The 16,318-nt window shown below is 39.7% G+C and overlaps 1 protein-coding gene across 2 annotated transcripts in view; it reads right to left on the reverse strand.

Annotated features, from left to right (window-relative positions):
• Positions 1–16,318, reverse strand: part of LOC111662632 (short transient receptor potential channel 4) — a 65,290-nt gene that overhangs the window by 10,724 nt on the left and 38,248 nt on the right. For both annotated transcript variants that reach the window (XM_087176726.1, XM_023416556.1), the window contains exons 2-6: positions 11,110–11,339; positions 9,840–10,058; positions 5,947–6,087; positions 4,787–4,963; positions 1,759–1,959 (exon numbers count right to left, since the gene is read on the reverse strand). In XM_087176726.1, the coding sequence (XP_087032852.1) occupies positions 1,759–1,959; positions 4,787–4,963; positions 5,947–6,087; positions 9,840–10,058; positions 11,110–11,268 (897 nt within the window). In that variant the 5' untranslated portion in view covers positions 11,269–11,339. The remainder of the gene's footprint in view (positions 1–1,758; positions 1,960–4,786; positions 4,964–5,946; positions 6,088–9,839; positions 10,059–11,109; positions 11,340–16,318) is intronic.

Below are 16,318 nucleotides of genomic sequence, written 5' to 3' on the forward strand. Positions count from 1 at the left end.
CACAGAAATCGAAACTCCTGCAAAAGTGCATCTGCTCTGACAACCAGACAAAGCTCCCTGCTAAAGACAGCTGAATGAAATATAAGTCGCTCCCGGGCATAATGTGTCTGCTTCCTCTTCATTTCTGCTTTACCTTTATATTCAGCAAACAGTTGTGTGGTGTTATATCTATTTAACCCCTCTCTGCTTGCCTGAGGCCGCCTTAAGCTATCCCATAACTTAGCAAGTCAATTAAATCCGGGCCTCCCACGTCCTGCATTACACCCAGAGAAACATAGCTCATGCTGTAGTTAAAGGATTTCCTGGTTACATTTTTCTGTTCATCCACACCACTGTGCTTTTAACAGGTAAACATATGGTAAAGTAAACAAATGTAAAGTGATTAAAGCCATAACAAAAGAAAAAAAAGTAGCTGCAGATAAGTTACCTAATACACTTCAGTTATAATTATCATATAATTGGCATGTTGAGTTCAATCATTTTAATTTGAAGGGGAAAATGCTACAGAATTTGAAGACTCATCTCTATTAATTATATAAGGTACTGCTGTATATAGGCTATAAATATATATATATATAAACTTCACAGTAATTCAAAGGCCCCTCTGAATTAGCTTATTTGGATACTAATTGTTCATGTCTCTACCCACTGGGAAGTGAGTGTGTGAGTGTTTATCATGCACCAGAAACAAAAGCATGAAAGCAGCGGACTGTAAAACTGCATATTGTTTCTGACTTATCAGGTTTGTACCATTAGCCTTATAATTATTCATATATGTTTGCTAAAGGTTTCACAAACTTGCTGGATTAAACAGCTTGCTAGGAAACTGAAACTGGGCTGTGAAAGTAATTAATGCTTAATTACCATATGTTTTCCCTGTGCATTAAAAACAGATGCAGTGCACATGTTCTGCATTAAACATTACTAACTTTTATAGATCATGTATGCATGTGTGTTGAGATTCCCACAACAGGTTATTGTCTTTGAATTATTTGTTATTGAATTATTCATTATTTATTATTTTATTTTAAGGCGGTAAACATCCTAAATCCGGAGCTGCAGTTACAATCTTATTATAGAGTCAAGTATTATCCTGCAGCTGTAACACTTTGGTAATGGAATTCAAGCTTCCCCCAGCCTATCTGTCATCTGTGAGCTGCCAAAGTGAAAACAGATAAAAAAAATCCTTCCCAAGCAGCATCTGGCAACATTAGAATAGAACCTGGTGCTAATCTAATGTCATTACACTTGGTTCATATTGGCTGGCAGGGACACCTATGAGAAGTATTGGCTTGGAGTACAAAAAACTTGGCAGTCCTCCCCAGGCAACACACAGTGAATGTTGCCTGGGGCATGTGGCATTGAAATCTAACAACAAGCTGTACGGAAGATAATGTAGGAAACAATACAGGACGGAAAGAAAAAAGGTTACTGGAGGCGAACCAAAAAAAGATGCTTCTTATATATTGAATAATTGAATAATAATAAAACTGTGATGTTGCATTCATTTCTCACTCTCCCAGTCCTGCTGAGGTGAAAGAGGATGATATTCCCTGCTTCCTTCCCATTACTGCAGCCTGCAGGAGTTTCTGTTTTGTCCTTCAAACGCCACTGTGTGCATGTGTTTTAATGTGTGATATAATGGTTGGGTGGGTACAAAATTAACTACAGATTTTAATCTATAGCTAAAGTGACAGAAAGGCTGATAAATGATCAGTATTAAAGTGCATGTACTGATATAGCCTATATCATGCTTACCTCTTTTTGGTGGTACTTGATAGCTAGTTTGAGTCTTGCCAGGTCATTGTTACCCTCCTCCTCCAATAAGTTGATATCGTCTCTGTAGTTGAGGATCATCTCCAGCTCCCTGGAGCTCCTTGTCTGGTCTAGGAGGTCTTTGGCAAACTGTTTACATTGCTGAGACAGCTCCTCATACTCTGATTTGAACTCATTCTCCACCTGAAAGACACAGGTGGGGTGTAAACAGAGTACAGGTATCTTTAAACATCTAGAGTCCTGGAAGAACCTGGCAGCTGAAAATCAATACATAACGGAAAATCTCAGAGTACAGGTAGGCTATGTTGAGAAAGCGGTGTTTCTAAATCAAACCTCGCCTCTGCCTGTTTTATGTCATCAAGTTTTTTCAAATTTGCTTACAGATATTTATCATCTCTATAAGACATGTTTTCAAACGTTTTTCATCTTATATTCCGGGGGGGGAGATGTCTCATCTGAGCAACTAAAATGGGATGAGTGTGCAACCCAGATAAGTTAAATCATCAATAAAATAAATAAATAAATCTCTGTGTAAATGCTGGGAAAAGCATAAAGCTCCGCCTGAAATAAACAGTCATTAAATATTACACATAAATATGTTTAAAACAGTTTAACTGGTGAGAATAAAGTATTTTGTTGATAAGCTTGACAAACAGTCAATAAAGTCAAGTTCAATTTCACTTTAGCCAATCAGAAGCTTCAGCCCGCCTCCCGGCTGTTCAGTGACTGGTCACGTTGGAGAGAAAGAAGAGTCAAGACGCCAATGTTATATCAACCCTCTTGAGAGCTGAGTGTGTTTACCGACGTGGTATGAAAGTCGATTAAGCAATGAAGTAACTCACTCAAAGTTAATGTTGTGTTAACATGTGTTAATGCAAACTTTATTGTAACCATATAAAATCACAGGGTGGATTAAAAAACAGAGAACACTGTGCCGTTCCTGTCGGAGAAATGAGACCAGACGCCATTTTTCAGTTCAAAGCTAATTCATTGCACTGGTGAGTTGAATCAGCGTCTCGTTTGTAGTTAACCGGAGAAAACGCCCGTTAGCCGCGATGCTAATTTTCGCTACGTGAAAGTCCATTGACTAATGCTAAAAAATGTTAGCGATAAAACTCCGCTAGCTTAGATGCTAACGAGTGCGATGTAGAATCCAATTTGACTATGCTAAACGTGTTAGCGTCCTGAAAACGGAAATTTAAGTGGGGTTAAGAAATATTGCTGATAAGCAGATATGTTCTGGCAAACTGGTGTATTAAAGAGACCGTTTTTTATTGTGTTTTGATATACTTTTTTGTACCATTTGTGTTATTTGCTGCACCTGGTTGAGATGTGTGCTAGTGAATCCCTCCTTTAGCATTTCTTTCAGTGCACAGACTTCAGAACATTTTAAAAGTGCACCATTGACCAAATTTATACTGTTAATTATATTTTCGCACACTCATATCTTTTACTGTATATGGATTTGAGAATATTTTAAACGTTCATTAGTGACTAAAATTGATATTGTTATTTCTGTTTTATAGTATGCACCTTAACTGCAATTGAGCTTACACTAAGAATAGTAGCTCTGTAAAAAAAAAATTATTTTGTTTGTTAATGACTGAAATTGTGATTTGATCAGTCGTGAACTGCATATGTTGTACAACTGAATTTTGTAACTTAGAGCATTGACTTGATATTTAATAATCTTTATCCCATGATCCTAAATGCTCATAGAATCAGCAAAATGGTAATTTTATCTTGATCTTCTTCTTAGGTCAGGTTCTTTTAGTTGGATTAATTCTCCCGAGACGAGCTGAGACTTTGGAGGAGATCTCAGAGCCGTTGGAGAAGATTTGAGAGACGATTCCAGAGAGAACCTTTTTCAGTGCTGGATGGCGAGCCCAGCCCACATAATACCGAACCTGTGATACCGAGCCTGATGCCTGCAATAAGGAGGCGGTGAACTAGGGAACACTCAAGTATTCCATGCCTACTTCAAGTGTGGTAGGATTCATTTGTACACACACATACAGCTCTGGAAACAGCTAACATACAAACTCATACTGGTGTGTGAGCAAGAACTGTGACTCTTAAAGACATTGCAAAAAGACCAGTCGTTCCTAAAGTCTTCTGAATCTGGTCCAATCCTGACAGTTACTTTATTATTATTTACTTATACTGTACTTAGTGCTAAGACATACTGTTTTCAAGTGCACCCATCTTAAAATCTGTGTAAAATGGAATTACTGCCAGTGTGCTTGCAGTTCATTAGAGTTATGGTGATCTTGAACTTTGACCACCAAAATCTAAGTAGTTAATCTTTAAATCCAAGTGAATGTTTGTGCCAAATTTGAAGGGATTCTCTCAAGGTGGTCTTGAGATATCACATTCAAGAGGCCAAAAGTATTTTGTGAGGTCACAGTGACTTTTGAACTTTGACCACAAATTTCTAATCAGTTCATCTTTGAATACAAGGGAATGCTTGTAAGAAAAAAAGGGATTACCTCAAAGTGTTAATGACATGTGGTGTTCATGGGGACATGGGGATAGACGGACAATCTAAAAACATAATGCCTCCGGCCCTGGCTTTCGCCGGCGTGTAATTATTGTCAGATAATGCCTAAAGCAGAGAGACTTATGCAATGTCATCTAGAGAGTATCATTATGAAAGTTAATTACCTATTCAGCTTTACTCAAAATTTCAATAATAAGCTTTGGATTTTATATTATTCTAGCTGGAAATATCATGCAGGCAATAGCTGAGCCTGGTGTATTTTTCTCTTTCTATTTTTCAAATCAAATGACATTTTCCAAGAGCAGTTAATATATGATTTATATTAATAATTGTATGATAAATTCGCATAGAATTGAATGTCACAAAGTGGCATTATGAAACGGCACATAGAGGTTAAATAAATAATCCATACAGTTACACATTTTTTTGTTTTTGATTTTCATTGTTCTGTCCTTTAATATCACACCATGATGCCGCAGCTCCACACTGAGCTGCCTCTCGTGTCCTCACCTTGCTGAGCTCCTGCAGCTCCCAGCTGAGCCTGAACGCAGTGAGGAAGGGATCCTCGCTGGACAGCGCAATTAGCGAGGGACTCGACAGTGCTTTGTAGATGTTGAGGCGTGAGCGTGAGTGCCGCAGGCTGTCCACGTCCGAACTTGACACACACTCCACACAGTTACAGCGCACCTGCAAACAAAGTATGAAAACATTTTAATGAAGCTCTCCTGTGCTCAGTAACAGCAATGAATGCACTATTTCTACTATATTAACGAGATACAGCAGGATGCCTGGGTATTTTATTAAATGCTTGAGGTCCAATATAAATTATGGGCATATTTACATGTTATTGAAGAGTTTGACTTGCAGATAAAAACATGTAAAAAAAAAAAAAGTCTGATGATTACAAAAATTACTTAAATGACTTAGAGTTTGCCGTTTGATATTAGTTTATTATATGTTTAAAGGTCCCATATTCCATAAGGAGATATATTTGTGGTTTTAAGTACCAAAAACAATCCCAGTGTAGTTTTACATCTCCTCTCTCAGGCTTCTCCCTGGAGCTCTAGCACAGCAGGTCAGTGAGCCAATCAGAAAAGAGACTCTAAGTCTCTTTCAGTTGGTTGACTGTTTTCTGAGTGATCTAACAAAAATATAGCAGATTTCAGGTAAACACTCAGAGAAACCAAATCCCGTAAGGTTGGACGGTGGGTCCAGGTGGGCGGGGCTTGGAGCGTGGCTGAGAGTGATTACTGCTTTGTTGTGACATCACAAATTTACAGAAGTCCTGACAGCTCATTTTAAGGCTCAGTTTCTGAATACATTCTGTGTGCCTGTCTCTGTAGACTGAGCACTTCGATACTTTCACAGTATTAATATAGAACCTGCTTTATAATAAAAAAGACAGGGAAATCTCACCGTATGTGATATCATAGTACATATACTGTACCATAGACCAAGTATTTAGTATGCTGTTGAGTGAAAACCCAGGATCTTCTGTATTATCTGATTGAGAAATGCATTGAAACTTGAACTTTTTAGGTCTATAAAATAAACTCTAACTGAGCTGCATGCAAGACTTGTTTATTATTAACAGTTGTTGACATTTTGGAGATTTGGGGGTTTTACAAACACAATATACACCACTAATTAGAGACACATGGTTCACCCACCTCATGTGGCTGTGGCATAGACACGCCTTTCTGCACCAGGAGCTTGATAATTTCATAGTTGTTGGTGTGTGCAGCAAGTATGATGGGAGTGATGTCAGGGGTGAAGTCAGAGAACTGTTTGTCCAATAAGATAGGAGGAACCTGTCAGGGGAGAGGGGAGAGAGCAAAAGCTTTAATCACACATACCTGTATATAAAATTAAGCTCTCAAGGCATCACATTTGGCCTTGGGTTTATGCAATATTTTGCCAATTTATACTTTTTTCCCCCTCCTGTCAGATTTAGATGACATGCTAAGAGAGCAGTAGCAGTGACTGGTTTGGTTAAATACAGAGTCCGAAGAATGTCTTTACAATTAAGTAAAAAAAAAAAAAAAAGGTCAAATACCAATGAGAAATTAGAAAAGTTGTAGATAAAATGCCATCCATATCAAGACTGCTGTAAAGGGTACAGGCCACAGCGTAGTCAAAAGCATCAGTATTTCATTTCAGAGGGAATCATTATGCTCAGAAAGAAACTCATTCCACCTAACCCTCTTATCACAGACTCCAGCTAAGCCCCTTTGCTATTCCCATGTCATTCAGTGGGAATACACGGCTGTGGGCAGCAGAGGAGTAAGCCGGCCCTTTTTACTTCTTTTTAATTGAAAGCCTATTATCTGATTCAGTGGTGACGGCGCAAAGGAGGAAAGAGAGAGAGAGAGAGAGAGAGAGAGGATGGTCAGAGACGAGTTGAAGGATAAACATGCGATAGGTAAGGGCCTATTTAACAAACAGATGCAGGACAGATAGGATAAGGGGCTCTGGTTCCAGTGAGAGAGCTTAACGACACTAATGTTAAATACATGAGAGTAGCTGGTAGAGCTGGAAGAGCAGGTCCTCTCCATACTCTAACTGCACAGCCAGGGAAGATAAGAAAAGCTGCAGCTGTGCAACAGATACTGTATATAAGCTAAGAACCTTAATTTATGCCTCCAGTAGTTTTGGGTTTACAGGGCAGTATATCCTACACCACTGGTTGTTACGTGTGTTTGGCAATGTTTTGTGTGTAGCACAAGTTTCTTGTGTTTACCTTAAATACAAAGCTCAACATGCAGATTGAACTCATTCATTTAATTTGGAGAAAAATGCCTAAAAGACACAGACAACAAATGTGAATTAATTGTAGACAAGATCTTAGATACACTGTGTTGTAGGTTGTTTGAAAAATGAAGGTAGTCTATTATAAGTAGAATCAGAAGTGGTACCTGTGAAACTCTACCCCCACTACTCTCCAAATAAGAAAATATGAAAAATTGCTATGTAGGAGATTGGTTCATTTTCTCACACATATTTCATCATCTATATTGCACCCTTAAGTCATTTTATAATGTGGATATTAGTTAGTTGTCTAGTTTACGCTCAGTAGTCACAGTGCAGCAGCAAATCGGGGAAAAAAAGTGGCACAGAGCATTGTCTGAGAGCAGTCATATTTCGCAGAGGAGGGTGATCTAATAAGCTATATACTCCGTTCTCCACGTGGGAGGAGGAGGGATATCAAATAGTCTACATCAAACATCCTTGGCCTGAGCTCAAGTATGGAGCAGGAGGAGTGCAGGCTGGTAGATGTGAAGTTATGACAATAGTGGAGAAAAGAAACAAAATTATAGCCCACTTGTCCGTGTGATGCATGTTCGTTACTCATATAAGAATGAGGCATCCACCATCAGCATATTGATTAAAAATGCAACATTAGCATCTGTTGGGTTTCGGACTTCACAGTATGTGCCTCTGCCTTTGTTTTCACAAAGCTCCTTTTTTACGCCTCCCCGCTGGTTTTCACCATACAGCTTCACAAACCTGTAGATAAAGCCGGGATAAAACGGGACACTGAGCGGTTTTGTTTTTGAATGACACTGCGGAAAATAAGCTCAAGTCTTTGTGGATTCACTGTATAATAATGTTTACTTTACATCCTGCTTTGTGTCATATGTGGGAAGAGATGGGATTCCCTTACATAACTACTGTATGTGTATGTGCACATGGTATGTAGGTTGCACAGTAACCCAAAAACAATGAGCAAAATGTGGACTATGAAAAGACTAACAAGAAGAAACAAAAACAATAACAAAACACAAACGCACCCAAAGGCCTTTTTAATTGAGAAACACTTTGAGCTCCAGTGTTTGTGCCACCGACAGATGCGCATCTGTACTCAGAGGATAATACATGAAGCGGTTAAAAATGCTGATATCCAAGGCCGCTCCTCTGTGGAAAACAAATACGCTGCAACACTTGCAAGATTATTACAAACACATCATTCAGACAGCCTGCAAAAAAGAGAAAGACAAATACACACAATTCCAGCGAAGCATAAAGTGAATCTCCTTATTAATAAATCTCATACAGCGGACGATAAGAATGCACTTCTTCCCAGACAGCCTTTTAATATAATCAATGAGCTTCTCTCTTGGAGATTTGGAAGCGCTGGAGTGATCTATTTTCACAATCTACTCATGTGATGGGAAGAGGCACTATCATAAGAAGACATTAAGGTAAAGAGGAAATGCAGCAGCTGATAGATGTCACAGCTGAGCGGTTTGGACTGGAAATTTTTGGCCTCTGTATCTCAGTCCCCCCCCTCACATCCATTTAACAAACAAGCCTGAGCTATCTCTTGTGCTTGCACTCTCTTTTGTTCCTTAATGTGCTCTTCCTCTTCCCTTTCATTTTTTCTCCACTATTTCACTTTATTTTATCAAAGCCCAAATGCACAGCTTCGAACAGGATACAACAGGAAGAGCAATAACATCTCCCCTACAGTTCATCACTGGAGCCAAAAACATTTGCTCCTTCGTGGTTTACGGTGCATTACTGATGATAAGAGAAGGAAGAAGAAAGCATGAAGCATGTATGTGTGTGTCCCAGTGCGTATAGTACATGTGTGGCAGGAACAAGTAAATGAAAAGTGGAGAGCAATCAGTGCAAAGGAGTACCAATCTGAAATTAATTAGACTATTTGTTTTTGATTACAGTAATTAAAGCAATAAAACAGGCGATTCTAATCAAGTAGAGGAAGAGGTTTGTTTATGAATGGCAGTGTTGCATTCAGGAACTAATCTGAATCCTTTCAAAAAAGAAAAATATGAATACCCTTTAACTTGTGACAAAAATATACAACCAATTTTTTCTCTCTGTGAAAAACCTCATTATATCTCATTCTGTAAGACCTGTTACTTTTTCCAAAAAGACAGAAAAAGGCTTATGAAGACAGCGTTTTGAAGTGTCAGCTTTTGTTTTTGGCAACAATGCTGGGTCAATTATTTTGGATGGTATAAAAAGCTCGAGGCAGCCGCACACAGCTTAGCAGCTACACAGTGAGTACCAGTGTTTTACTGGCTGATGCTGCACCCTATCATTCAGTCAGATCTGAAATTCCTCCTGTAATTTGGCATCTTGTTGTTTAGACTTAAGGCGGGAACATTTTTAGCCTCTGATCTGTTTTCTAGGATTTTCAATATAGCGCAGCTGGAAGTTATTCATTATTTAAATTATTTCTTATGATAAACAATACATGTGGTGTGGGTTGCACATCAGTGCATCTGTATACTGTCATATTCTGCTGGATAAAAGAAGGTTATTATGCTTTTTACAAAGAAAACTGGCACAGGTCCCTTCAGTGTATTTTATCAGCTGAAAAAAAAAAGTTGAAACATGATGATAAAAAGAATGTATTTATTTTGGAAGAAAAGTAAATGTCAACAATCCTTGCTTCTCTCTCAGTATTCCTCCAGCCTTGTCAGCAGCTCACTGCCTGTGCACTGACGCGCTTCACCCTCATGAATAAAGCACTCTTAATTTGAAACTATCTCCATCCCCGGGCCTCCCTCTCACCCCCCAGTCCTCTCCTCCTCACCTGCATGCCACCACTTGGTTTCTTGTGATTTAGCAGCAGCTCCACAGCTCCCACCACTTCCTTGCGGATTGCGTGCAGCAGGGCATCACCGACGTAGACGCTGAAGCTCAGCAAGAGCTCAATGATCTCAAGGTTCTCGTTCTCAATGGCAATTAGCAGAGCCGTGCGGCCGAGGGGGTCGATGCAGTTGATGTTGATCTTGAAGTAGATCTCTGCCTCCTGACAAAATAAGGTTGTGATTGAAAGTTTTGTTTTAAGAGCTACTGTGGGATTTGGTTTAAGAGAATATCATTGATTCAAATGGAAAATACCCATTGACACAGTCCTCACATTGATTTCTGAAAGGAAACTGTTCAGACCTTTCAGGTCTGACTCAAAGTAAACAGATTTTCAGTCTGTTGCTTTCATTCTCTTAACAATATTAGCAGCATCACTTCAGTCTGAAGACTACGAGTTTGTAAATGGAAAAAAGGCTGGGGGTGTGAAGCCCACTCTTTATCCTTGCTTGAGGCTAGCAGCTCAAGATGTTAGCCACTACTAGCAAAACACACCTAAATCTTGGACTAAACTCTCAGCAGTTGCATTGTGGGTAATGTAGGCGCCAGATTTAGACAAGGAAGATGAGTGTGTGAAATCAATAAGATGATAACTGTTTCCGCTGCATCGATTTTAATCCCTTTTTTTTTTTTTTTTACTGACCATCATGAGTTCAGCAGTGTATAGGAATGAAAAGCTAAACAGTTGTCGAGCTCTTTAAGTAGCAGCTCTGGTCACATCTGGTTTAGTTGGCAAACAGTGTCTTCTTCAACTGTGTATAAAAAAAAAATAAGAGGGCATGTCTTCTGCCACTGTCAGAGGACACTGTGATGCAATGCAGCTAAAGCTTGACCCTAACTCACTGGTGTTTATTGTTTGGTTTTTTGTTCTTTTTTTTTTCTCTCGCCTTACTGCATTGTGGTGTTGTTGTTTTCATCATTTTGGGCACCCCAGGTACTGTGGTGCTACCACACAGATGGTTTCTAGCCATATTTTGTGTCTACTAAAGGTCTCACGCTTGTCAAGGTAAATAAAGGCACCAGATGTTATTGAAAATGAGTAGAGGATAATCATAGCTGCATATGTTACCCATAAATCTTCTAATCTTTTTTAAATCAGTTCAATTAGATTAAGGAATTATTATCCATCCAATCGTCCATAATTTAGACTTTCAGTAGCTGTAGTCATTCATGTATTCACCAATCAAATTATCAATTATTCCATACACACACACCTCCAGAGCCTGTTTAACACTCGCATAGTCCCCCTTCTCCACAGCTCCAAGATAGGCTTTCTCCAAGGGTGACAGCTCCGACTCGGCCCGCACAATTCTCAGCGGGATGCGGTCCCGGTATGAGGAGCTGTCAGTCCGCCGATAGTAAAGCTGTGACATCTCCCTGGGCTTCAGCTTACCAGCACCCTGCTAACACTGCTACAGCTGCTGCCAGGCAGGCGGAGTTCACACTATACAGAGGGGACAGGGACAAAGTGTTAGAGGAAGAAGGCACTTGTTGTCTTCTGATGGCGACTTTTACAAGGAAGAAAAGATGAGAAAGAGAGGAAGGGGAGAATAGATCAGAGATGACGGATTATATAAACAGGTGGACCTGAGTGTACCTGACTTTTTTGTGTTGCTTTGTGCTATATTGTTTGCACTGAGATGCATCTTATGGTTACCATGGAGCATTTATTGTATTGCTTTTGATTTCCACATGCCGCACATTTCTCAGAATTGCGTGCCTTGCTTTTTTTTTTTTTTTTGGATAAACAAACTACACACCAAAAGAATGAAGAATGCTTAAACTCACGTCACTGCATTGTTTTCTCTGTTCCATCAGGCAAATCTAAACTAAACCAGAAGTACAGGGTCACTCAGAGGACGCAGACCTCCGCCCAGGGCCAATGTTAAACAACATGCACCAGACTTCAGAGGAAAAAAAGACTCAGCTTTTAGGGAAATGATCCGGATCTGCCCCAAAATTTAATGGAATCTTCCTGGCCCATGCCCCATCTCTCCACCAAGTATGCCACAAATTGGTTCAGTACTTTTCCCGTAATCCTGCTGACAAATAAACAGACACGGGTGAAAACATAACCTCCTTAGCTGTGGTAAAAATAGAGGGAAAGTTGTCAGTGGCTGCTGCTGCTGCTCGAAGCGTTTCCCAAAAGAGACGTCATGATACACAGCAGCAGGTTTGCAGTTTTGTAGCCGAAATGGATGGTAAGAGTTTTAATTCCTGAGTTACTGATAGCTTCGGTTAACGTCGTTAGTGATGCTAATTGATTGACAGCAGCTGACTCAGTGGTTGCCTGGTGACAGCAAAATGATGTATATGTGCTGCTTCTCAAAATACAGTGACACTGTACAGTGATTGTCTCTTAATGAGGTAATAGTCAAGATCTGTAGGTTCTCAGAAACTAGCTTGCTAAAACTAATGCAATAGAGAGTCATGCAATACATCCCACCTCTTCACAGTTGTAATGTTCAGAGGTGCTGATTCAGCTGTATGATCGTTCTGGAGGCTGCAGTTTATGGAGCGGTTGAATTGAATTATGTTATACATACAGGTGTTTCTATTATTTTGTCCAACCCATTTATATCAGTGAGGGTAGGCTAAATAGCAGAAACACCTGTATAATGCAAAATAGCAACAGCACAACTCAACAGCACCACAAACTCCATCCTCCAAGATGATCACACCGTTGGATTGGCTGCTTTTTACCCCCCTTCCCCTTCCTTTCTAATTCCCTTTAGAGGATTTAAAACCATAGGGGGACTGAGCAGATCAGAAACAAAGGGAGGAGGAGATGGAGAGAGTGAGGAATGAAACAGGTGTGTGAAAACACAAAAACAAGATGAAAAGGAAAAGTTTCCTAATTATAAATAAAAGAAAGGAGTTCAGGTAGGTAGTGCTTAATACCACCCACCCCCCACCCCACCCCCACCCTTTCTCTCAGCACTGTCTCAGGACAACTCATTACTGCTCTGTGTCTCTATCCAATAAATAATGAGTGGATTAACAGACTCACAGCAGCCCAATTAGTTTATAAAACGAAAAAAAAAAACAAAACAGGAATTTATTTTATAAATGTGTAAAACTGTGTTGTGCCCAAAGCTTTGTATTATAAAGTAGTGTATTTAAAGGAATAGTTCTGCATTTTGGGATTTACGCTTCTTTGCTTTCTTAATGAGACGAGTGATGCCACTGTCATGTCTGTACAGTAAATATGAATGTAGAGCCAGCATGGGTTAGCTTAGCATACAGAAACACAATCCTCTGAAGCACACCAATAAACATATCTTCTTTGTTTAATCCATATATAAGCTGAAGTGTGAAAACAACACGCTGTGGTTTTAAAGAGGTCACTTGCTTGACTATTTCTTGGCGGAGACACTAATTTCCTGGAGTCTCTTCAGAAAGAAATAGTCAGGCACATAAATGGACTGCATTTGTATTAAGCCTGCACAATATGAGGAAAATGTGTGATGACACTGTCAAATTTTGCGATGATGGTATTTCTTGCGATAAATAAACAAATTATGAAGTGTGCCTACACAGTTTTGCTGTGCGAAGCTGAATAAAGAACACAGACAGAGGTCACTATCTGTCATCTCAGTCCTCCCTCTGCTGCAGGTAACCTTGCTGAGGAGAAACGCGGTAGTTTTTTCTTCCGGTTCATTTGGCTCAGGCGTTGCACCTTGAAAATCCCACATGCATGGCATTTGTAAATAAAATAATTTTTTCTAAATTATTGCGTCTTTTGCGATGTGTTCGTTGCACATGTTCATATCACGATGACAATGGAAATAAGCTTAATGGGTCAGCACTAGCATTAAGACGCGTCTTCAGTGATCTGATCACAAGTGGACAGCTCTAATGTCAGTTTACACCTGACTTTAAAATGCGTCTCCACATGCATCTTGATTGACCACTTGAGATCATATGCAAATAACCCCTCCATGCCCCACTCGCTTTCTCTCTCACTCGCTCGCTCTCACATACACTGTTGACTGTAAATAAAGAGACGTAGCCTCCGTGACGTCACCCATAAAAGAGCGGTTTTTCAAGCTCAGAGTCGGCCGTTCCGTTATCGCCATCTTGCCAGTGCCTGACTGCCAAACTCCTGGCTAATCCAAAAATAGGCAAGGGGAGGGGCGCGTTGGGCATTTTAACATGGGAGTCTATGGGGATTTACTCGCTTTTGGAGCGAGCCTCAAGTGGCCATTCGAAGAACTGCAGTTTTTGGTACTTCCGAGTTGGCTTCATTTTTCAGCCTCGGAGGTTGCCGCTTGACATAACTGACATAACACACACACACACACACACACACACACACACACACACAAGCACATTGACAACAGACCTGTCTGTCGATTGGCTAAAAACAACTACAACGCATAAAGTGACATCTGATCACAAGTGGTCAATCAAGACGCATGTGGAGATGCATTTTAAAGGCAGGTGTGAACTGACGAACTGAGAGCTGTCCACTTGTGACCTCACACACACACTCCAAAGAGATCAACAGACAGAACAGAACATGTTATTTAGTTCAGTTTCTAAACCTGCTGCTTTATATGGTGGTACTTTTTTCCCCCAGATGAAATAAAAATATCCACAGTTCACATTATCCGGTTGATATTTCTATACATCTTAAGCAGATCTTATCATCACTGGTGTGTGTCATGTAGAGAGCTAATAAAAACAAATGAAATTGTAAAAGTTGTAATATTGACATTTAAGGTGTATTTGATTGATTTCAAGACGGCAATCATGCAATGATTAACACGTAAGAAAAGAACATGGCTTCACTCTTCATTGCACAAATTGAGCAAATGAGATAGCAGCTTATTAACAGGTGAGCTTAAGAGGGGCTGGTAGGTGGATTTCTTTATGTGTGAACTAGGGGGGAGGTGGGGGGTTGCAATATACCAGTACTGACGATAACGGTGATATTTAAAAAGTGAAATATTTATATCATTTCAACAATGTATGATAATATTGTGATGGCAGATGTTGTAGATCTTCTGTTTATCAGTTCATCTGGTTGTCTTTTCACTTTTATGCAGTTGTGGTTACAGACTCCACCTCCCTACACTCGTATTTGATTCTTATTCTTTTAACAAAGAAGAGACAAAACACACAATAAACAAAGTTAAAATGAAATTTGACTGATGGCATCATTTTTTTTTCATATTTTCTTTAGGTATCAGAATATTGTTATTATGAATTCCTTTGGTCATGATAACGGTGTTGTGAAACTCTGATATCCAGACAGACAGTGTGGACAGAGCCAGGCTCACTGTTTACCCCTGCTTTCTGTCTTTGGTCTGAGTTAAGCTAACAGGCTTAACTGTAGCAGTAGCTTCATCTATCACCATACAGAAAAAACTTACATCAAACTTTTCATCTAACTCTCAGCAAGAAAGCAAATAACAAACTATTCCTTTGATTAAATAGACATGATATTTCCAGTTTAGAATTTCATGACCACATATTTTCTGAGGCAGGCATTAAGCTATAATGTGACTGCAGGTTTTGAATGAGAAGCCCTCCTGTTCTCACAGCCTCCAGGAGCGGGAATGTAAGATGGCTGAAATGCACATAATGACAGCAAAGTGGAGGATATTAAAGGAGCAACAATCCCCTGTTAGCTGGTGTTCCTGAGCAACTTTGTTGCCGAACGCCACCTGTCATCTCCTCTTACAGTCAAGGTGCTACTTTACTGCTGTAGAACTGCTCTCCATGTATTCTCATTTCCCTCCATGAAAGAAAAGAACGTCAAAGATTATCACAAAAGGACAGATTTGCTCCGCTGAGAACTCCTTCACTCTGGAGAGCCCTTTTGATAGCAAGATTTTTCCCACCTTATTTAAGATCCTGGGTGTTAGTTTGACGTTATGGAACAATTTCACCTTGAGTCAAAAATACCTCAGAACTGGCCACATGGGGACCTTGCAATCACTGCCACTGAATAACTTAAATCTCGAGAGAGGAGTGTAAAAATCATGAAGAAGAAAGTGCAGTAAGTCAGACTCAGTAAAAGAAATAGATCTTGGTGGCAAAACGGGAGCTGATTTTACCCCCCCCCCCTTCACTTGACATTTTCTACACAAAATTATGATTGAAATGTGTCTGAATTTTAAATTCAACAGACTATTCAAAAAGACACATTTTTTCTTTAAGTTCACTTTTATGTATGTCGTAGTTGGGATTTTGGGAGTCATGTTCCACCGATTAAAAGGTTTAGAAGGAAGTATGTCTTAGTGCTTATATGGCAGATGTCATAGATATCAGGTGACATCACATACTGTACTACATGGGTGATGTCACCTTAGCCACCCCCCTCACATGTTGATGTGTCACATGTCTAAGGATTGAATCGATTGTAAACTTGGGAGATAAATTGCTTCAGCTATTAAGTACGACTGCCCACCAAGC

This window comes from Seriola lalandi, unplaced genomic scaffold, assembly GCF_002814215.2.
Source record: "Seriola lalandi dorsalis isolate HSWRI2012SDOR001 ecotype SW California unplaced genomic scaffold, Sedor1 jcf7180002054567, whole genome shotgun sequence".
Classification (NCBI taxonomy): Eukaryota; Metazoa; Chordata; class Actinopteri; order Carangiformes; family Carangidae; genus Seriola; species Seriola lalandi.